General features: G+C 38.0%; 2 protein-coding genes across 5 annotated transcripts in view; one reads left to right on the top strand and one right to left on the bottom strand.

Moving 5' to 3' along the window:
• CWC27 (CWC27 spliceosome associated cyclophilin) overlaps window positions 1-5,889 on the bottom strand; it is a 238,668-nt gene extending 232,779 nt beyond the window's left edge. For all 3 annotated transcript variants that reach the window (XR_009539487.1, XM_060143006.1, XM_060143007.1), the window contains exon 1: window positions 5,645-5,889. Coding sequence is in view for 2 of the 3 variants with exons in the window: in XM_060143006.1 (XP_059998989.1) it covers window positions 5,645-5,686 (42 nt within the window). In the remaining variant the exon portion in view is untranslated. The remainder of the gene's footprint in view (window positions 1-5,644) is intronic.
• Window positions 5,890-6,155: 266 nt separating this feature from the next.
• The window catches only part of SREK1IP1 (SREK1 interacting protein 1), an 84,866-nt gene continuing 66,740 nt past the window's right edge, over window positions 6,156-24,281 (top strand). For both annotated transcript variants that reach the window (XM_060143002.1, XM_060143003.1), the window contains exons 1-2: window positions 6,156-6,323; window positions 16,816-16,863. In XM_060143002.1, coding sequence (XP_059998985.1) covers window positions 6,311-6,323; window positions 16,816-16,863 — 61 coding nt within the window. In that variant the 5' untranslated portion in view covers window positions 6,156-6,310. The remainder of the gene's footprint in view (window positions 6,324-16,815; window positions 16,864-24,281) is intronic.

Here is a 24,281-nt window from a genome sequence, read left to right as displayed (position 1 = left end):
AACTGATACCACTCAAACACAAAGGAGCAAAGAGACACTCTGAACAATTATATGCCAACAAATTGGACCACCTAGAAAAAACAGATAAATTCCTAGAAACATACAATCTCCCAAGACTGAATCATGACAAAATAGAAAATGTGAAGAGACCAATTACTAGTAAGGAGATTGAATCAGTAATCAAACGCTCCCAACAAACAAAAGTACAGGACTAGATGGCTTCACTGATGAATTCTACCAAACATTCAAGAAAGATTTAATACCTACTTGTCTCAAACTCATTTTACAAAGCCAGCATTACCCTGATAACAAAACCAAAGACGCCACAAAAAAAGAAAATTACAGGCCAATATCCTTGACAAACATATATGCAAAAATTCTCAATAAAATATTAGCAAATCAAATGCAACAATACATTAAAAGGATCACACAGGATGATCAAGTGGGATTTATCCCAGGGATGCAACAGTGGCTCAACATCCACAAATCAACCAATGTATTACACCACATTAACAAAATGAAAGATAAAAATCATATGATCATCTCAATAGATGCAGAAAAAGCTTTGGAAAAAATTCAACATCATTTATGATAAAAAGTCTCAACAAAGTGGGTATAGAAGGAATGTACTTCAATGTGATTAATGTGATATATGACAAACCCACAGTTAGTATCATACTCAATGGTGAAAAGCTAAAAGCTTTTCCTCTAAGATCAGGGACAAGACAAGGGTGCCCACTCTACCCACCTTTATTCAACATAGTACCAGTAGTCCTACCCACAGCAATTAGGCAGGACAAAGAAATAAAAGGCATCAAAATTGGAAAGGAAGAAGTAAACTGTCACTATTTGCAGTTGACATGATACTATATAGAAAACCCTAAAGACTCCAGCAAAAAAATGTTAGAACTAATAAATGAATTCAGTTAAACTGCAGGACACAAAATTAATATACAAAAATCTACTGCATTTCTATACAGTAATAATAAACTATCAGAATGAGAAATCAAGAGAAGAATCCCATTTACAACTGCACCAAAAAAAAACCCTCAAAAACAAAAAAACCTAGGAATAAATTTAACCAGGAGGCAAACCATCTTTAAAATATAAGACATAGATGAAAATATAAGACAGAGATGAAAAAACTGAAAAAGACACAAAATAAGTAGAAAGATATTTTGTGCTCATGGATTGAAAGAATATTGTTAAAATGTCCATACTACCCAAAACAATCGATAGATTCAGTGCAATCCCTATCAAAATTCCAATGGCATTTTTCACAGAACCAGAACAAATAATCCTAAACTTTGTATGGAACCACAAAAGACCCCAAATGGTCAAAGCAATCTTGAGAAAGAATAACAAAGCCAGAGGTACCATGCTCCCTGATTTCAAACTATATTACAACGCTATAGTAATCAAAACAGTATGGTATTGGTATAAAAAGACACATAGATCAATGGAACAGAATAGAAAGCTCAGAAATAAACACACACATACACAGTTAATTAATTTACAACTAAGGAGGTAAGAATACACAATGGGGATACGACAGTCTCTTCAATAAACTAAGCTGGGAAAGCTGGACAGATGCAAGTAAAAGAGTGAAACTGGACCACTATCTTACACCATATATAAAAATAACCTCAAAATGGATTCAAGACTTGAATATAAAATCTGAAACCATAAATATTCTAGAAGAAAAGATAGGCAGTAAGCTCCTTGACACTGGTCTTAGCAATTTTTTTTTTTGTATCTGATCCAAAGGCAAGGGAAACAAAAGGAAAAATAAACAAATGGGACTACATCAAACTAAAAAGCTTCTGCACAGCAAAGGAAACCATCAATGAAATGAAAATACAACCTACTGAATGGGAGAAGATATTTGCAAATTATATATCTGATAAAGGGTTAATATCCAAAATATAAAAATAACTTATACAACTAAGTAACATAAAAACAACCTGACTAAAAAAAGAGTATAAGGATCTGAACAGACATTTTCCCAAAGACATACAGACGGGCAATAGGCACATGAAAAGATGCTCAACACCACTAATCATCAGATAAATGCAAATCAAAACCACAATGAGGTATCACCTCACACCCAATAGAATGGCTATTATTAAAAAAATAAGAAATAGTAAGTGTTGGCAAAGATGTGGAAAAAAGGGAACCCCTGTGTACTGTTGGTGGGAATATAAACTGGTGCAGCTACTATGGAAAACAGTGTGGAGGTTCCTCAGAAAATTAAAAATGAACTACTGTACTAACCAGCAATTCCACTTCTGGGTATTTATCCGAAGAAAATGAAAACACTAACTAGAAAAGATATATGTGCCCCTCTGTTCACTACAGCATTATTCACAATAGCCAACATATTCATCCATTGATGGATGAATATAAAGAAGATACACACTAGAATACCACTCAGCCATAAAAATGAAAGGAATACTGCCATGTGCCACAACATGGATGGAGCTTGACAGTATTATGCTAAATAAGTCAGACAGAGAAAGACAAATACCACATGATTTCACTTACACATGGACTCTAAAACACAAAACAAACAAAACAAAACAAAACCTAGACTCTTAGATACAGAGAATAGACCAGTGGTTGCCAGAGGAGAGGAGTGGAGGTAGGTGGGAGGTGAGTGGGTAGAATGGTGAAGGGGATCAAGTGGTACAAACTTCCAGTTAAAAAATAAATAAGACACGGGCATGAAATGTACAGCATGGAGAATACAGTCAATAACGTAGTATTAACTTTATATGCTGACAAGTGGTAACTGGACTTATTGTGGTGACCACTTTGCAATGTATTCAAACGTCAGATCATTATATTGTAACACAAAACTAATATAATAGTGTATGTCACATATACTTCAATTAAAAACAACAGGGATAATAATATCCTCATAGGTTCGTTGTTTAACCAGGAGGCAAACCATGAGTTATTATACAAAAATGAGTTATTATACACAGACTGCTTAGAACAGTACCTGACAAATAGTAAATGCTCAAAATATGATAGCTATTATTATTGTAAATATTATTCTTATAAAATTTTTTGACCACAGGAAACTTATTCCCAGTAAAAAGAACGCATATATGGTTGGGCCACCTTGTTTACCAGGTTTTCTTAATCTTTTACGAAGATTAACTACTGAATTAAAAAAAAAAGGCACATGGCTCCTCCTTTGGCCATGCATTCCCATTAGCCATAACTACTATGTCAAGCATCAGTGGCTCTTTTTCTTAAAGCTTACAAGTAAGACAATACTTTGATAATAAAATGTCTCTTAAGAATAAATATTGGGTTAATATAAAATTTAGATTAAATCATCATAATATGTGGAAATTTCATTTTCAGTAGATAAGAAAATTTCTGTCAAGGGTTACATTTCTGTGCCTCATCCTCAAAGGCCAGAGTTATAACATAACACAGCATATTTACAGACTACTGCCAGGGGTTAACCACCGGTATAATGTGTCAATTACTTCCCAAGTTGACACTATACTCTTTGAAGAGAGAAATTTTGTCCCACATATTTGGAATATCTCTGAATCCTTTCAGTACCTAATGTAGCATTAGACAGTACAGCCACTAAACAAACATTTCATTAAGGAAACTTTTTATTCCATCTGCTTTAAATTCCTTCCAGGCCAAAATTCTTGCCATGCTCTCTATGGTACAAAATTTTGAAGCCTCAATGTCTTCAGTCAGTCTTATTATGCTGGAAAAAGTCCCAAACTGGTTTTGAAGGAAAACTTGGGCTATGCCTCATATTCTCCCTCAGCCCAATTCTGTTCAGAAGGACAATATTCACCACAGTTTGCATACACTTATTTGCATGATTATTTCACCACGGTATATTTCACTCAACTTACTCTCTGATAATAGGGACAATGCTGGTTTTTCTTTCCATTGTGTCCCTAAAACCTAGCATAGAGTCTGGCCTATGCTAGGTGCTCAGTAAATATTTGTTGAATGAAAGATTTCTATTCAGGCATATATCTTTGTTAAAGCTTCTCATCTTTATGACCATGTTGAATCTTCCTCCAGAGTAAACCAACTAAGTCTGCCCTTGACAGTAGAAGTATAACCTCAAACTCACTGATGCTTTGTACTTCTCAGAAGTTAAGAGAAATACAGTATTAATTCATCCACCGATTCATTCAGTACATATTTGAACTGCTGCTACCGTGTGTCAAGCACCATTCTAGATGTCTCTCTCTGCCCTCATAATGCTCATTCCATGGGCGAGAGTAGTGGAGGACGATACAACAATAAAAAATAAGTACTGAAAAAGAAAAAAAGTACTGGAGAAAAAACTAAAGAGGTTAAGGAGGCCAGGGAATGTTGAATGCAGGATATGAATGAGGTTTGCTATATTATAGAGAGTTGATAGGAAAGCCCTCTCTGCTAAAATGCCATTTGAGCAGGCTAGAGTATACTACAGAAAGGAACAACAAGTGTGAACTGCCTGCCTAGCAGGATGGGCAATGTATTCCATCTCTACCAGTGTTTATCAACTGGGGGTGATATCACTCTCAAGAAACATTTGGAAGTAAGAAGAGATAGATATTCTGGGTTTTCACAATGATGTAGGGTAGGAGTGAGGAGGGGGAAAAGTGCAAACAGCAGAACTGAAAGAATTGCTCTGCCCAAAATACCCACTAAAATGTTTGCTGGGGGTATCATTTACAGCATTTTTGCTTTTGTTTTCAAACTGCTCTCACTGTATTACAAAATGTAAATAAACAAGATTGCAACATAATTGTATCTAATACAAATTCAGTTTATCCTAATTCACCTCTATGCTTTCATTCTCATTTTATTTTCTCCATTACGCTGGTTCATCATATTTTGTGTGTGATACAGACTAGGTCCCAGTTCAAGAATTCAAGTGATACTTATTCCATTATTGACTGCCTCATACTGCATATAAACACTTTGAATAGGAATTGACATACCTTGACCATCAAAATCAATCAGGAAATTATTCTCTCATTCTAATGTGGGAACATTTTCCATTCCCCACTTTCTCTGACAAAGACCAGCTCAAACGACACTTCATCCATGAAGCCTTTCCCTACTTTCCCAGTTGCTAACTTCTCAGTACTACCAAAGCAATATGCTCCTCTCTCCATTAGAACACCTACCAAACATATAAGGTTTTTCTTTACCTGCCTGCCTCTCAAACTAAACCATTAGCTCTTCTAGGGCAACAACTAGGTTTTATCCATCCATCTTTATATCCCCAGCACCTGGTGCCTAGTAGGCATTCAATAAAGGATTGTAGAACAAATGGAGAAAGAGCGATCTCCAAATTAAGCAAAAAAAAAAAAAAAGTCAATTTATAAAATATACTTTGCTTTTTACCTACGACCCTAGAAAACGCCTGCAGAGTTAGGTTGAAGCCAAGTAGGGCCAGGAGGTTGGTAGATGGAGGAATCTCCACTTGAGGACTTTTTCAATTACGTGCTGAGAAGTGCCAGTATATGGCTTTCGATGCAATCCTGTTCAGAGGCAGGGGTAAGGACAAGACTTCTAATCTCTTCCAACCCTAGGACCCCAGAATTCCTTTAACCAGTGAGATATCGCTTTGGGGAGCCCAGGTACCCTAGATGACGCTCACCTTCCCGTTCGTGGGAGGCTCCTGGATGTAAATGTTGCTCATGCTGGTCAGCGCTCAGGACTCTGCTCCTAAGTGGGGATGAGAGCGAACGGTCAATAACTAAAGCTGTCCACCTATCGGTACACGCTTCCTTAAATCGGGAGGTCGTGGAAAGCTGCAACCTGTCAAAATCCCGCAAGGCAGCGACACCAAACGCTCTCTTTTCCTAAAGCTAGCGCCTCACGGATGCTGCCATGTTGCTCCCGGACCCGAGCACCGCTAATCCTGAGAAGGGGGAATTCCAGTAGCCTCCAGGGAATCGAGAAAAAGATTATTAAGCCCCTATAGATTACTTTAATTTGTATTACAATTTTTAAGACAACAATTCGTAAGTCTTGGTGTTGTTTACTTCACTCCACGCGTGTGCAAATCCATTAAACCCCTGGAAGCTGGCAGTAATGGTTCGGACCGAGTGAGTCTACAATACAATTCCCCCAGAAACTAGAGCAGCAGCTACTTGGTTCCGCTAGCGCCGGAGACTTTTAGGGCCTTCCCAGACTGTCACCTGGGTGCCGCGGCGCCGGTGGGAGGAAGAAGCCGTCCTAGCTGTGTGTAGTCCTCGCGGCCAGCGGGAAGCGAGCGCCCTCTCGAAAGCCCAGGGGTCCCGAGACCCCTCTTACCAGCGCCATGGCAGTTCCAGGTAAAGACCCAGGGTCTGGGCGAGGGAGGGAGCGGGTAGGGTAGGGTGGAGTGCGCTGGGGTAAGGAGTAGAGCTCAAAGGCGAAGGCGTTAAAATTAGCAGGTTCGCTTGGTTTACGGGAAAAAGTTTACAGTCCAAAAATAAACTCTGACGGAAAGAGAGAAGGAAAGAAACTATCTCCCCCACTCCAGTCAATCTCCCAGGGCACCGGATGCACCACAGGGAAAGTATATATAGGGTGGAGGAGGGGGAGGGGTGTTGCAGACAGACTAGTAACTGTAGGCCTAGGAGGAGGTTGGCCGAGGAAAACTGACCTTTAGTATGGCTTGAAAATAAAATTTAGGTGGCAACACCTGCGAACCCAAGTAGCCAGAGGCATTGTTTGTACTGGAAGGGCCGAAATGGGCGTCTGGGGTTCTACTTCTCTCTCTTCCTTGTTGAATGTAGTTCCTGTGTGGCCTTGGACCGGTCGCTTTGCCCTTCTGGGCCTCAGTTTCTGAATCTGCAAAAGAAGGAGATTTTTTGATTTATGCGTGTGGTTCCTTCCAATACTGGTTGCAGGAGATATTTTGAGAAATATACACCACTCCCCCCGGCCCCCCACTCACACAACTTGGAGATTCACAATGCCTATAGTATAAAAAAGATGCTGAGAATTGCTGTGGTTCAGAAGCAACTTTGTTTCCCAGTATTATTTGACCACGTTTGTTCTGTGGCAGCCTTTACTGAACTGTATTTTACAGATAGCTGTTATGGGAAGGTAGTGCTGTTCTACCAACTGCAGTTTTAGGAGGAGCACCGCGGGGGGGGGGGTGCGCGGTGGGCATTGTAGGAGAGGAAAGATACACTCATTCATACACATAAGTTTTTATTAAAGGCATACTGCATGCTAGGCTCTGTGCTAGGCACTGGGAATACAGTTGCCTTTCACACTGAACTTACAATGTAGCAGTGAAAAGAAAGTACCAGAAAGTCTGACAAGTGTAAGGGAAAATACAAACACTTGAGGAGCACATAGTAAGGGCACCTAACAGGAGACTGGAGGGGCCAGAAGGACTTTCCAGAGGATGTGGCATTTAGGATGAGACCTGAAGAATTGTGGGAGGGGGAGTTGTAGCCAGAGGGACTGGATATGTAAAGGAAGAAGAAATGTGTGAGAAGATGAAATGAAAGATGTGCACTATGGATGGAACTAAGAATACAAATGGAAGAGAAGTGAGAAATTAACTAGAGCGATAACAGTAGCTAATATTTACTAAGCATTTACTATGTGTCAGATGTGTCAGACACTGTGTCAAGCATTGTATTTTATCTCATTTAACATTTGCACCCACACTCTGAGTTCAGTGTTACTATTTCCATTCTACAGATGAGGATACTGAGGGACAGAGAAATCAGGTAACTTGACTGAGATAGCTAGGAAGTGACGGGTCACTCTGGCTCCTCTAGACCCCATGTGCTTATCCATTTTGCTGTGTTTTAGTATAACTTACAAGGCAATTTCCAGTTCTTGCAGGATGTTTTAAGCCATGACAAGGAGTTTGGATGTTTTCCTAAGGACCATAGTAAGATATTTAAGGATTTTTAAACATATTCACATTATGGAGAGAGCATTCTGGCTGCCCAGTAGATTGAAGGAGAGCTAGTTTGGAGACAGAGTCGCCAGTTAGGAGTAACTCTGGTAAGCTGTGATGATGCCTCAGGAATGGTCTCATTAGAAAAGGAGAGGAGCAGATAGATTAGAGATATATTTCTGGTGGTAGAATCACTGGGAATCAGCAATATATTCACTGTAGGTGAGTAAGATTGGAAATGAGGTATACCTGGGTTTCACTGTTAGTGGGGCTGGGCGGGGCTATTTACTAATATAGGCAACACCTGAGAAGGAACAGTATTTAGGGGGGATGATGATGACTTCAGTTGGGGTTTGTGTTGAGATGTACTCAAGGAATGGAAATATCTAATAGTAAGAGATAGGAATGGAAATATCTAATAGACACTAAGAGAGAAAATTTGTAGCTTAGGAAGGAAGCCAGAATCAAAGAACAATTTGGTATCATCCACACATGTAATAGGCCATGGGAATGGAAGCCTTTGCTCAGGTGGAGTGCATAGAGTGTGAAGGGAAGGTCTGTGGCTGGAGCCCGGAGAATATCAACATGTAAGGGGCCAGCAGAGGAAGTCCAGTCTGCACAGTAGATTGCCTAGGCATCCTGATAGGCCAAGTCAGCCCTGATGACTTTGGCCACACACAAATGCATCCAGAGTTGACTTGCTGTCACTGTTGGTTTCATTATTTGAGCAAGCATTTTGAGCATCTACAGGGTATAGGTATGTCACAATCTGTGTCCTCATAAAACTTAAGTCTAGTAATGAAAATGTAATGTGCTGCTTAAGAAAGAAGACAAAAGTGATTTTTTTAAGTCCTTATTGAAATTCCCTTAAACTTAGACTAGTGTTATAGATATGTTAACCTTCTTTCAATTCAAAATAATGCTTCAAAGTGTAATAATCTTAAATTGTGCCATTAAGGTAGATGGTAAGACATAGATAAACTATTTAAACCCAGAAAAAATTGAAATAATAGGCATGACGGCACTGTAAAAGTACAATGCAGGTGCCATTAGAAAATACGGAAAATGTTAAGGTAATTTCTTGGATGATTGATCCAGGCAGTGTATTACAGGAAAATAGGGCTCCATCAGAAATCTTTGGAGATAATCATCAAGAAGGACAAGAATGCTCTTTTATTTTTAGGTATAATGCTCATATGGATCCAGCATGGCATTTTTTGGGTGGCTCTGCTCGTGATTATTACAAGGTATGACTATAAAGTACTGAGGTTGCTTTCCACAAATGATAATCAGCCTCATCTATTTTATGGTCACCTACTTTAGCTGTTTTTCCATAGCAGTGTGTGTAACTATTGTGTAGGTAACACAGTGAAATGTGTACTCTGTTACTTAGAGAAATCATAGGCTTATAGTTGTTATTAAAGAAATGACATTTAAAGACACTGAAACTCAGTGAAGTTTACTTTCTTTCAAAACTGCTTTTACCATTCACAGTTGTTGAAATTAGTTCTCACATTCATGTTAATAATTAACCATTCCCAATGAAGAGTTACCTGGCACAAGTGGCAATGTATGTTATTGATGTGGTTGGCAGGAAATCTTTCTCTTTCTCTCTCTCTCTGTCTCTCTGTCTGTCTCTGTCTCTCCCTCTCTCTCCCTCCCTCCCTCTCCCTCTCTCTCTCTCTCCCTCCCTCCTTCAGTGAAATCTATATAGCCAAGATAGTGAATTTCCTATAGCCAAATTAACATCACATTCGGCTATCAAAGTGTGTCAAATTCTTAACAGGTTACTATTGCAACTTAGTAATAGAAGGATTCTAAATTATGCTACATCCAAATTCTTTTCACTCCTAAATTATACTATACACAATTTCTTTTTTCTCTAGTCTATGTGGCACGTTTCTCCTGAAATACTTTTCCTAAGTCATGTACCTGATCCTGTCATTCCTGGGAGACAGGAACTTAATTCTTGACCCACATCTGTGAATTTTGTATTTCTTTTCAAGCACCTTAACCTTTCAGAGGCTCAGTTTCCTTGTCACTATGGTGAAGGAGTTGATGACTAAGCTTTCTTTCGCTTCTAAACTGTTATAATGCCAAAGCTCCCCATCTCTGCAAGAATGAAGTACACACTTCCCTAAGCACAGCCGAATCACTCTTGCTGCCCTTTCCTCCCACCACTGCTCTCATGCATTCTGCAGTCTTCTGACCTGGCCAACTATTCTCAGAACCTCTGTGCTTTTCTACCTACACGCTTTTGTTATCACTGTCCCTGCTCTATTGTCCATGTCTACCTGCGGGAAGCTTTCCTGATCTCTCAATGGAAAGTTATGCCAGCCAGTTCTTCCTGCTTACTAATGGAGCTGTATGTCTTTAGACTGGCACAGTCTAGCATGCCTTACAGCTGTGGATGCATTAGCCTAGATAACCTAGTATATTGTAAGTTTCCTCTAGTATAGCAACTTTATTCCTGTTTACGGTTTCTCTCACATCTATTTCAGAGTTATGCCTGTTATAGGTAAATAATATTTAGAGTGATGATCACTAGAATTGCTGCTGAGCAGAATCTGTTACTAAAGTAAACAGACTAAACTAGACAGCAGTCTTGATTCTGTTTCATTAGATAGTGAATTAAACTTCTCCATGTCTCTTCTTATCTTAAACTGGTAATATCTATAGCCTTTTTCTTCACAGGTTATTTGTATTATGTGAGGCAAGCAAGTGAAAGCATTTAATACATTTAAATGTTAGCTCTTTCATGCCAGTAGTTTAAAATAAGAAATTCTGTGATTTACTTTTATCTCTTCTTTTGAGGGTCAAATGATTATGAAGGCATTTTTAACTGAAGGTGGGGACATCTGCTCTTTTAAAATGTTTACATCAGGGAACTCATTTAACCTATTTTTTTAGTATGCAGAGAATTTTTTATTTCTGCTGTTCTTTCTGTTTTGCCTTCAGTATAATCTTTGGGGATCCCAAAGAAAGGATTGTATCTATAAATTCTTAATATAAAGCAGTGGAAAAGTTTAAATACATGGCATTTTACTCTGCATTCAACTTTAGCAGAGTACATATGCTATATACATATTATATAGCACCTCTATGGTATGAAATCTGGCCACGATTTGAATTTTAAAAGCAGAATAAATTGAAGTTATCTTTAAGGGTCACCAAATTATAACTAAAATTATTATTGGGTAACCAAATGTAAAATTTAAAGTTTTACAAAACAGAAAAGGAGTCTAATTTGAATCTAATCGAGTTAAAAATGAAAAGAATGGACAGAGGTGATTACAATTGCTAATTACTTACTACAAAGAAAACTTAGTTACTTAAGCTCTTTACTTTTAAATTTAAATGATTACAGAAAATATTTTAATTATAAAGAAAGCTTTTACAGGCTTCCCTAAAATCTAAAATATACAGCATGAGAGAAATATAATATTAAGTTCCAAGCATCACTGTTAAAGTTCCCAGTGACAAAATTGTTGACTTTGGAAACAGATGATGTGAAATTTCAAGAGAATAAATTGAGGTCAGTATGATAGCTTGCCATACCTTTCGGGGCCAGTGAACAGCCTGAGGCTACTGTCAGGAACACTCCATCCCTTTGTCTCACGTTTTCTCATTCCTTTTATTTTGTCCCTGCTTTTTCATCTTTTTTAACGTTTCTCTTTTCACTTCCTTCTTTGTCCTACTATTACTTTTTTTTCATTTTATGCTACCTACTAAAGTATAATTCATATATGTGAAAATAAAATGCACAATCACAAATGTAGAGCTTGAAGAATCGTATATATAATAAAGATTTTGAATATTTCCATCATCCCAGAAAGTTCCCTGTGCTTCCGTCATTTCCCCCTTCCCAGCAGTCATTATTTTCATTTCTTTTGCCCTTTTATTACTTTTCTTTTAGTGCCTGTCATGCCTCAGGTGGACCAGTGACACTGCGGGCACTAGTTTCATAGCTGGCAATTGGGAGCAATAGAAGTTACTGATTCCCAGCTGTTGAAGTATTTTCTTAAATTTATAAGCTCAAAGCAACAAAGACTTTTTGAGGACCCCCTAGCAACTCTACACCAGGCTAGGCACCAAGCTGTATACAAAATGTAGCATGGTCCCAAATCTAGAGAAACTGACATTCTCTAGTCCTTTAAGTTACTGGGAGAGGAAGGACCCCTGCCACTCAAGTTCAACAGAATTCTAGATCAGAGTAAGGCTTTGTTAACATATAACAAATACAATAAATAAAGACCTTTACAATTTGTTCCTAAAACTATCAGTTAATAAAATTTTGTTGAAAATCTGCAATGTAGCTTCTCTGAAGAATTTACAAGTGCAATCATTGCCTTTTGTCAAAGAATGCTTGCATGACAACACCTTTTCTTAGTGTTGGGGCTAAGGGAAGTTTCTGGGTTTGGTTTTTGAGAAGGCAATTCATTCACGTTTCACATTTTAGAGATACAGAAGGTCTATAGTGACGTGTCTCTCACCCTTTCTTCAGGTAACCAATGTATATATCCTTGCAGAGATTTTTTTCTTTACATATCTCTATCTATTAATATAATCTATATATAATCTATCGTATATGTAAGTGTGTAGGGATATATATATTATATATATAACCTATATTATATGTAACATGTAGGGATATATATATATATAATTTCCTTTCTTTTATACAAATGGCAACGTTCCATAAACACTGTTCTACAGTTTGCTTTTTTTCTCTTTATATCTTAGAGATCATTGAATATCATTAAATAAAGAACATCCTTATTCTTCTATACCAAAATTGGAGACTAAATTATTTCTACTTTTTTTTACTGTTACAAACAATGGTGCAGTGAATAACTTTGCACATAAGCCTGTATGCATTGGTGCAAGTAAATTGAGTGGATTAATTCCTGGACATGGAAGTGCTGTATCAAAGGAATATGTACACTGGTAGTTCTGATAGATTTTGTCAGTTTACTTTCCATGGAGATGGTACTCATTTTTACTCCTACGAGCGATACATGTGCGTATGTCCCCCCACACCCTCTTCAACCTTTTCAATTTTTGCTGTTCTGATAAGTGAAAATGGAATCCCAGTTTAGATTTTAATGTACATTTCATGTATTATGAATAAGGCTGAGCATCTTTCTGTATGTTTCAGAGTTGTTTCTATTTCCTTTTCTGTGAACTTTCTGTTCAGTTCCTTTGCGCATTTTTTTCCTATTCGTCATTGATCGCTTTCTTAATGCTTTGGTGGGTTTTATAGAGTAGGGATAATTGCCCTTTGTTGGTGCTATGAGTTGCAAATGTTTTGTCCCAAGTTTTCATGTGTCTTTTGAGTTTGCTTTTGGTGGTCTTTGCCATTCAGATTTTGTTATGTAGCCAATTTTTTTTTTAATGAGTATATGTGTTCTTTATTAGGATTCTCACAAGAATGAGACACATTAGCACTGTCCTTCTGATGTGATAGAGAATACGTACATCTGACCCACATCATGGCAGGAAATAGGCAGGGGTAAGGGCTCTCAGAGCAGGTACCAAGTGTCCACTGAAGAAATCTCCATTCACCAAAGCAAGGATGTTTCCTTGAATTCCATCATCTCTGCTGTAGCTTCCAGTTCTCCATGACTGGCCCAGAATCCTCCATTCCAGAACCTCTTGCCACACCTTCAAGACCTAGGTCACCTGTCCCATGTCTCACTCACCGAGGCGCTTCTGGAATTTTGTAGCATATCTCTTTGGTATGTTGCTGCCCTGCCACCCTCAGAGGCGTAGGTGGGGGTTGGGGGAAATATATTACCGATATGTAGCCAAATTTGTAAGTTTTTATTTGATGGCTTTTGAATTATAGTATGTCATGATTATTTAATGGCTTTCGGATTGTAGGAACATTTCGAGGGAGGCAGGGTCTATTAGTCTAGCAAACTTTGAAGAGGAGTGGAACAAAGAACAGCACGGGAACCTAAGATGGGGAAATGGATAACTTGTCAGAGTCAGGGCCTCCCTTATAGTCTTGCTCTTCAGTTTGACATGGATCTCGAGTACCATTGTATCAGCAGAGTTCTTGTTCTAGACAACAGAAACTGACTAGTTAACTTAAACAGAAAAGGAAAGATACCAGGAAGCTCACAGACTCTAAGAAAAGGGTGGATAATAGAGGCTCAGAAAATAAACAAGAGCAAGGGAACCCGTAGCCAAGATCCTGCACAGGCCTAGACCTGGTTAGGGCTGCTGCTGCCAGTGGCATTACTACCACTAGAAACTGGATCCTGACAGCAGAATGAACTAACTGTCCCCATTTCATTGTCACTTGTCTCAGATTTACTGTGTCTGTTGCATCGGATTCAAAGTTCCAGGTAAAAGTATTTAGTTGGCCAGACAGTTGTGAAAATGATAGACAAATGAAGCTTGAAATCTTAATTTAGCCAAAGGCTGGTGAGGAAATAGCTGGTATGAAATTATTTAGAGTTCTTGTTATACTTCCCTTTCATGTAAAAAATTACAGCCTTATTAAAGAAGATGAACTGCTCTGAAAAAGTTTCATATTTTGTTCATTCTAAAAATAGGAGATACTTGAATGATAAGTTTATCGATGGCTTTAGTCAAAGATGAGTTAATTTCTAATACATGCTGAGATGAGATCATTTCGAATCTGTCCACTGTAACATTTTGAGTTTGTTGTAGGAGAGGTAATGGTGCATTTAGCACAGTTTTGTTCAGTATTATTCAGTGTCTGTGGTTTCTGTGGGAACGGACTTAACATTGACCCGGATTCTCTGAGCATCTTTTTCAACGTGCAGTTATTTCATAATGAAAGAGCCTGATTGTATTATTAATCCAGTTTTATACCACAGTTCTGCTACAAGGTAGCTTATGTGTTTCTACACTCTGCAATAAAACCCACAAGGTTTATGGAAAAAAAAATGAGGTTGGGGCACAACACTTAAAAACTTCATCAGTGATACATAAAAACTCATAGGAACCTATCTGCGTATGTTAATTGGTTAAAAGATACATAAATACTGCAATAAACAGGACACTGTACCTTTTAAAAGACCTGAAGTTGGGCTTCCCTGGTGGCGCAGTGGTTGAGAGTCTGCCTGCCGATGCAGGGGACACGGGTTCGTGCCCCGGTCCGGGAAGATCCCACATGCCGCGGAGCGGCTGGGCCCGTGAACCATGGCCGCTGAGCCTGCGCATCCGCAACGGGAGAGACGACAGCAGTGAGAGGCACGCGTACCGCAAAAAAAAAAAAAAAAAAAAAAAAAAAAGACCTGAAGTTTGCTGTGGAAGAGGAGTTCAGAAGAATTGTAGCTTATGAGTTGTTCTGAAGTAGTGGTAGGAAGGTAATAATACAAAATCAGATGCGAAGTTATAACACCAGATGTGGGTGGGTGCTGCTCACAGCACACGTGGTGAACTGAAGTTGCTAGAAATGTTTGAGATGTGTCCATGTATGTTTTGAGGCTCAGAGCAACTGGATGCAAGTTTCTGTATTCACCTAGTGTATTTCATGGACACTTTGCCCTCAAATTGTTCCCTCTTATATCAGATGCATTGGAACAAATTTATGTTTTTTTAAAAAGCATCGTAGCAGAACGGACTGCATTTTTACTAGAACAACTCAACAATGTATATTTTAGGAGGAAATGACTAATATTTGACTTTATACCATTAAAGAAATGGTTTGAAAATGATCTTTCTTTTAAAATTAAATGTATTACATTTGCACTATATGTACTTTATTATTAAGCTGAGATATCTCCATTTGAAGGACTTAGGAGTTAGCTGCCCTTAATTAAGAAATAGAGTAGTACTGTACTGGCCCTCTGATTGGTTAATGGAAGCCCTTATTGGAGGTTAAATTTGGTTTCAACTACATATACATACAATGGAATATTATTCTGTCATAAAAAGGAATGCCATTCTGGTGTGTGCTACAGTATGGATGAACCTTGAAAACTTTATGCTAGGTAAAATAAGCCAGGCACAAAAGGATAAATATTGTATGGTTCCACTTATATGAGATACCTAGAACAGGCAAATGCATAGACACAGAAAACAGAATAGAGATTACCAGGAGCTAGAGGGAAAGGGGAATGGACAGTTATTGTTTAATGAGCACAGTGACTGGGATGATAGTGATAAAGTTTTGGAAATAATAGATAGTGGTGATGGTTGTATAACATTGTGAATGTACTTAATAGCATTGAATTGTGCACTTTGAAATGGTTAAGATGGTAAATTTTTATGTTATATGTATGTTATCACAATAAAAAATCAGTTTTATTTCCTCTGTTATTTGTATCTTCAACGTTACCTGTATGTACCACTATTTATACAGAGATATTGTAAATACTTCTAAATATTGATCACACTGAATAGTGACTAGTTTTTTTCTCTTGTCAAAATTTGAGTGCTGAATTGAGATGTTTCTTACAATACCTAGCAATTAAAGTATGTTTCTGGAATTTCACCAATTCCTTTAAGAAAGTTAGAATTTTTTTTCTTCTAAGAGTAAGCAGAAAAATATTTGTTAACCTGCATGTTTACGTATATATCTAGTCAGTTAATTATTTTACATTTGAGAGACAGGCCAGAGTATCCCGGAATTTCTTCTGCAGTGTTATAGAATTCCTGGAATGTTGAAGCTCTTGACTATAGTACAGCATTTCTGTTGAATTAGAGAAAAATATCTTCTTTAAGTATTTGTCATGGAAATAATTTGAGTAAATTAGCTTTTCCACTGATTTCTAATAATTATAATAATTGAGTAGTATTCTAAGCTAGGTCAGAGATGATTTTTTTTTTAAGAAATAAATTCTCTAACAAGTGGTTTTCTCTGCTTTTCCATGTGATGAAATGTTTGTTCTTATTACTTATCTATATGTCTCCTAAAATGTTATCCAACTGTATTTCAGGTTGCAACAAGGACAGTGTCCGAGCAGGCTGTAAAAAATGTGGCTATCGTAAGTACATTAAAAAATTGTATTTTGTGCAGTGAATCATTGCCTCTTTGGGCAATATGATTTAGCATCCTGATTTCAGGGCCCTGAGCATTGTCCTTTAGCCCTGTTATTTAGCTCAGGTTTGCAGATAATTCAGAAATTCCTCTGTCAGCACCAAATACTCACTTTTCTTCCCTGCTCTGGACCCAGTGACAGGTGGCTATATATCTGGTGACTAGCAAAAATGTCGTGAAGTACAGTGGAGTAGTAGATTTAGGAGTCTGGCGAAAGTATATTCCCCAAAAAAGTACATAGATACTTATTCTTTTATTCCTTATCCTTGTAGATACTAGGCAAAGAGGTGAAAGCAATGAAAACTATTTATGAAAGGTTTTCCTGTTTATTGAATTAACTCTTTATAAGGGTGAAATTGGTCCCAGAATTTCTGCTCACTGGTGAAACCTTGATTTAAACAATCAACCTCCATTATGATTAGTGAAATGGAGTGGAAAAGTAAACTTCAGCATGAGCAATTATGTAGTCTAAATTTGAACTTATGTAGTATAAACAAGTATCATTTCCCTAGATAAATGTAAAAATTCCTAAAGACTTAATAACAGCTCTAACAGTAGCATTACACTGTTTTCTAAGTTGTTTGGAGAGCATGCAAATGAGCCTGGATTGTTGTTTATACTCCCATTCATAGCAGAGTTATTTTGTAATGAAATAAAGATGCTCTTGTATGGAAAAACAAATTAATTTTTTCAAATCATGTAATAAGAGAGCACTTGGGGCATGAATCTCCAGTAGAAGGGCTAAGAATAAAAGCATGCTAGGAGAACCAAGTCACATGCCTTCAAGCAAAGGCTGAAACCTGGCTCAGTTGAAGCATGCTCAACTAGCAAAAGTGGACGTATAAGTCTACATACGCTTCATATAAATAAAAACTCCTGAAGAATGTGCTTGCATGCAAGAAATGAGTGCAATGATGTCTTTTCTGTTTTTTAAATTTGCTTATATTTATTTATACTTTGTTTATGTTCTTTCAATCCTTGCTAACTTCATTTCTTCATTCAAGACTTAAGATTAGGAGTACATACGTAAGGAGTAAAACCACAAAGAAAAGCAAAGAAGACATACATAAGTGAGGCTAGTGGTTATCTGGGGGAAGTGGGGGACAGCAAGTGGTTCGTGGGGGGAGGGCACACAGAAGATTAATTAGGGTTCTGGTAACAATCTGTTACCTAACCTGAGAGATGGGTATGCAGCTATTTACTTTATTAATTCTCTTTCAACTGTAAATATTCATTGTATATACTCTTCTCTATGTATGATGCACTTAATAATAAAGATTGTTTGAATTTTTACATTAAAAAAAGACTTAAGAAAGTACTATATATATCGATGCTGTATTCACTTCACAATCTAGAATGGATTTCCCAGTCTGTCTACTAATATTAGTTCATCTACTTGGACTCCTTTTAACTTAAGACTTGTAGGAAAGCAATTAAAATCATTTTTTTGGAAATAGAATTCTTGTTGATCTAGTTTCCTCATTGCTACTTTATATTAGACAATAATGGAAGCATCTGTAGTAACTATAATTTATTTAGAGAAGCCAAGTAAGCAAAAAGTTTTGACTGTCTGTCCAAGTTTAGTGCCTTCTGCTATATTATTCAAATCTTTCTTTTGATTTTGGTGATTAAATTATAAACAATTTCTAATTTGTCTCCTGTGGAGAAATTTAGTAATATTTCCCTTCTGGGTTAAATTTACGTCTTACAGCTGCTAGAGATGAAAGTCTTCTCAGTGTATACCTCTTTCTAATAGAAACTACATTTTAAAAATTATCTGTTATTTGGAGGCCAGAATCTTTGTGTTACTTGTAGAGGTAAGTCAAAGGTCAACAAAACCCTTCAAAATGTTTTTAATGCCTAAGAATTTGAATATTTGTCAGTGAGGTACGAAAGAGTATTTTCTCTCTATTATTGTGAAAAGAGTGGTTTAGCTTGTACACTTTTTAAAACTTTAATACTTGATTGAAAAATATTGTCAGTATGTTTCAATAATGGTTATATTGTTTTTTAAAAGTTTCAAATTAAACATGAATGTGTTGCTAGGTTAACATGGATCTCACTTTTTCATGGCAGAATTTCCTCAGCAAAGTTAGAAGAATGGTCATTTCTATAATGAGTTTTTATTTGAATTTTTTTGAAGTTGGCAACTTCTGAATATTTAAAAGCTACAAGGACGCTAAGCCTTTGTCCATGCAATAAATGTCTCAGATAATTATGACAGTTCTCAGAAAATATGCTAAAATGAGGTTCAATACAGTAGACTCAGTAGTTGAGCATTTGATTACAGCAATAGGAAATAAAAACATGTTATTTAACTTAAAAATGCTAATCTATTGATATAATATACAGTCATGACCTTTTCTTTGCCATGGGTCTGCTAATTGGTGTTACACACAATCTTTTGAGTGGAAATCATATTTGAAATGTATTTTCTACTTTTTGTAGTTTGTTTCTTCAAAGATGAGCAAGCAGTTAAGATACTTGTAAAGAAATCTGAGTGCAGAATCCTTCTATCATTAGTTCTCAACTAGAGGTGATACAGGTTCCCTGGAAATCTGAAGGTTTTTTTGTTTAGTTGCCCATAACAACTGTCATACCGGAGAAGAGCAGTATGACATTTAGTATGTAGGGTCCAGGAGCTATAAACATCCTGCAGCGTCTTGGACAATGAAGAATTGTCTGGCCCAAAATGCCAATGACACCCCCTTTGAGAAAAAAAGATACCTTTTCTCACTGTTTTAGGGTTTTTTCTCCTATCTTTACAGTCTTCTTACCAAGACCTAATTTGAAAACTGCTTTTTTAAAGCAGTTCGTCTAAATCAAGCCTTTCCAGAAGTACTGCTTTGTTTCATGGAAACAACTACTCTTTTTTTTTTTTACACATTCATTTTTTTTTACTTACATGATATTATATAAACAAACTTTGGAACAATGAATAACAGACTCTTGGTGGAGTAAAATATCAACAGATGAAGTAAAATAGATAGGCATGAGCTGAGGAAAAAATGATCAAGAAGGTACAATGCCAGGAGAAGCAGGACTGGGCAAGCATCATATAAGCCAAAGGAGTAAGGGTTTTCAAGGTTGAGGAGAAATGTCAGGTGTAACAGATAAGATCTGTGAGAAATAGATTGAAAAATGTTCACTGGATTTGCCAGGTAGAATGCTTTGCTGACCTTAGCAAGATCAGTTTAAGTACAGTTGTAGGTCATGAAACAAACTTTGTAGATTCAGGCCTGAATAGTGAGGGATAGGGCCTATGTTATTTCCATTTATCAAGAAATTTACATGAGGAAAGTAGGGTACTGTCTTAAGGTCCATATGGGGTGCTATAACAAAATAACACAGGTTGGGTAGCTTATAAACAACAGAAATGTATTGCTCACAGTTCTAAAAGCTGGAAGCCCAAGTTCTGGATACCAGCATGGTCGGGTGAAAGCCCTTTTCCAAGTCACAGATTTTTGTTGTATCCCCAATTGGCGGAAGGGGCTAGGGATCTCTCTGGAGTCTCTTTTAGAAGGCACTAATCCCATTCATGAGGGTACCACCCTCAGAGCCTAATCACCTTCCAAAGGCCCCACCTACTAATACCATCACCTATGGGGGTTAGAATTTCAACATATGAATTTTGGGGGACACAAACATTCATATCATATTGAATAATTCCTAGAAGGGAATATGGGATAAATGGAGGGTTTTATATTTGAAGTATAAAATGTATATATAGACCAAGGGGATATTAGAAGAGATCTTGTATATATTGGAGACAATATAGACCAAGGGGATATTAGAAGAGATCTTGTAGATATTGGAGACAAGAGAAGATTATGGAAGTTTCTCTTAAGAGGTATGACAAGGATACCTCTTAAGTCTGGAGGAAACTAGGTGAGAAAAATGTGGTGGTTTTCAGGTGCAGAGACAAAGTAGAAGGAGATGCTGCCTGTTAATCTTAATTTTCTTTATAAATTAGGAGGCAGGATCATCTGTTTTGGGAGGAGGCACTGAGTGGGCCAGGGAATGGTCGAAGAATGATTTAAGTCAGGCATTAGTTTGGAAAAGTCATTAAGGGAAATAGGGGGGAAGTTGACCAAAGACAAACAAAAAATTAAAAAGTTTGTGTTTGTGCTCATGTCCATGAATATGTGATTGTGTTCATGCATTGTTTGGCTGCTCAGGGGTAGGCACAACTCAAAGAAAGGATAGCTTTGACCCAGATTTGTTGTTTTACAGTGAGGTACAGTAGAACAGGAATATGAAAGAGTCAGATGAGGCTTATAAAAGAGTGTTCAGATGGTCAGGAATGATAGACTAAGAGAAAAATGAAGGGATTAAGTGACTGAAGTTTTTAACTGTTAACGAGATTCAGAAACAGATCTGTGCATGGGTGTAAGGGAATAAGGAAGCTAGAAGGATAAAAAGTTATAGTCAAAGTACTATAATATTGGAGTTTAAAATTTCAGACATGAAACAGTTCCAGGTGATGACAAGGAGCCTTGTGTGGCCATGGCATCTAGAATGTCAAGGAGCTGAGAAAAGCCATCCAAAGCCATAGGCTGTCCGTCCAGGCTATGGAAGGTCTTAAGGTAAAGAGCTAGAGTGTGAGTCAGGCTCCAACAATTTTGGTGGATGGGGCTGTTACACAGCAGCAGAGGGCTAGCTGCAGGGGAGCGTAGGGGACTGCTATGTGGAGGCAGTGTTGAGGAGCCTGGAGGATGCTAATAATACAGAGGTAAGCTGTAAGCTGTCTGCAGGAAAGAGCCAAGTATCCCTTAAAAAAAGCAGTAGAGGGGGCATTCTGTGAACAGGTAGCACAGTTTGTTTACCAGGGATTGCAGGTTTCAGAAGCTGTCATAAAAAGATGGGGAGAGAAGGGGGTAATGATTAGTTAAGTCAGAGGAACAGAAAGAGCAATGTGTGGATGAGACTTCAGGGAAGTGATATGAATACAGAGGCCTGCACTTTTGGGTGGGAACCAAAATGATAGGGATGTGAAGTTTCGGGAATTAACTAGGTTTAAGAATTCAGAAGTTTATAATGTAGCTTTCATCATCTCAAAACTCAGGACCTTAGGTAGAGAAAAAGCCTGGTAAAAATTAATACTTGTTAGCCTAGTCTGTACACTCTGTAGGCCAAGGAAGAAGTGCATGGGCACCCTAATTATAAAACAAGAGTTTTTTTAATGCGTTGACACATTTTTATCTGCACAGTCTAAATGAAACTGTAGGTTTTATTGTTACTTGACACTTAGAGTTGCCCACATAGCCACTCCTTGAGTGAGAACAAGAGAGAATATGCCTTTGCTTTTATTGGTACAACAACTGGTAAGAACCTGGTACTGTGTATTGAATATCTGCTTGGTGCTAGGGTCTGTACTAAGCAGTTTAAAGATATGATTCATTGCATTTCATTCCTAAAACAACCCTGTGAAGTAGGTTTCATAGTCTCCATTTTTATGAACATTCAAAACCATTGGTCTGGCACGTAGGTACAAACCTTAGCTGGCAATTACTAGCTGTGTGACTTTAGGCAAGTTACTTAACCACTCTGTGCTTCAGTTTTGTGTCGGTAAAATGAGATAATTATAGTACTTAGTTCCATAGACTTGTTGTAAAGATTAAATTAGTTAATTCAAGTTTTACATCAATACTTTGCCAAAAATCATTATTATTGATTATTATTGTTACAAATAATTACTGTGACAAATCAGAAAACAGGCTCAAGAGGATTACTCTGTTATTAAATAGGAAAACTGAAAATTGAAATCTGGTTATTAGTAAGACTTCATAGTGTGCCGTGGTGCCTTTTTCCCCATTTAAAAAAATTGTGGTAGGAGATTGATTCAAGATGGCGGAGCAGAAGGACATGCGCTCTCTCCCTCTTGCAAGAGCACCAGAATCACAGCTAACTGCTGAACAATCATCAACAGGAAGACACTGGAACTCACCAAACAAGATACCCCACATCCAAAGACAAAGGAGAAGCCACAGTGAGATGGTAGGAGGGGTGCAATCACAATAAAATCAAATCCCGTAACTGCTGGGTGGGTAACTCATAAACTGGACTACACTTATACCACAGAAGTCCATGCACTGGACTGAAGGTTCTGAGCCCCACGTCAGGCTTCCCAACCTGGGGGTCTGGCAATGGGAGGAGGAATTCCTAGAGAATCAGACATTGAAGGGTAGCGGGATTTGATTGCAGGATTTCAACAGGTTTGGGGTAAACAGACTCCACTCTTGGAGGGCACATGCAAAGTAGTGTATGCATCAGGACCCAGGGGAAGGAGCAGTGACCCCATAGGAGACTGAACCAGACCTACCTGCTAGTGTTGGAAGGTCTCCTGCAGAAGCAGGGGGTGGCTGTGTCTCATCGTGAGGACAAGGACACTGGCAGCAGAAGTTCTGGGAAGTACTCCTTGGCATTAGCCCTCCAAGAACCTGGTATTAGCCCCACCAAAGAGCCCAGTAGGCTCCAGTGTTGGGTTGCCTCAGGCCAAACAACCAACAGGGAGGGAACCCAGCCCCACCCATCAGCAGACAAGCAGATTACAGTTTTACTGAGCTCTGCCCACCAGAGCAACAGACAGCTCTACCCACCACCAGTCCCTCCCATCAGGAAACTTGTAGATAGCCTCATCCACCAGAGGGCAGACAGCAGAAGCAAGAAGAACTACAGTCCTGCAGCGTGTGGAACAAAAACCACAGTCACAGAAAGATAGACAAGATGAAAAGGTAGAGGGCTATGTAGCAGATGAAGGAACAAGATAAAACCACAGAAAAACAACTAAATGAAGGGGAGATAGGCAACCTTCCAGAAAAAGAATTCAGAATAATGATAGTGAAGATGATCCAGGACCTCGGAAAAAGAATGGAGGCAAAGATCGAGAAGAAGCAAGGAATGTTTAACAAAGACCTAGAAAATTAAAGAACAAACACCTACAAGAATTAAAGAACAAACAAACAGAGATGAAGAATACAATAACAGAAATGAAAAATACACTAGAAGGAATCAATAGCAGAGTAACTGAGGCAGAAAAACAGATAAGTGACCTGAAAGACAGAATAGTGGAATTCACTGCTGTGGAACAGAATAAAGAAAAAAGAATGAAAAGAAAAGAAGACAGCCTAAGAGACCTCTGGGACAACATTAAACGCAACAACATTTGCATTATAGGGGTCCCAGAAGGAGAAGAGAGAGAGAAAGGACCCGAGAAAATATTTGAAGTGATTATAGGTGAAAACTTCCCTAACATGGGAAAGGAAATAGCCACCCAAGTCCAGGAAGCGCAGAGAGTCCCAGGAAGGATAAACCAAAGGAGAAACATACCGAGACACATAGTAATCAAACTGACAAAAATTAAAG

This window comes from Lagenorhynchus albirostris, chromosome 3, assembly GCF_949774975.1.
Source record: "Lagenorhynchus albirostris chromosome 3, mLagAlb1.1, whole genome shotgun sequence".
Lineage (NCBI taxonomy): Eukaryota > Metazoa > Chordata > Mammalia > Artiodactyla > Delphinidae > Lagenorhynchus > Lagenorhynchus albirostris.
This window is presented reverse-complemented; position numbering and strand designations above follow the sequence as displayed.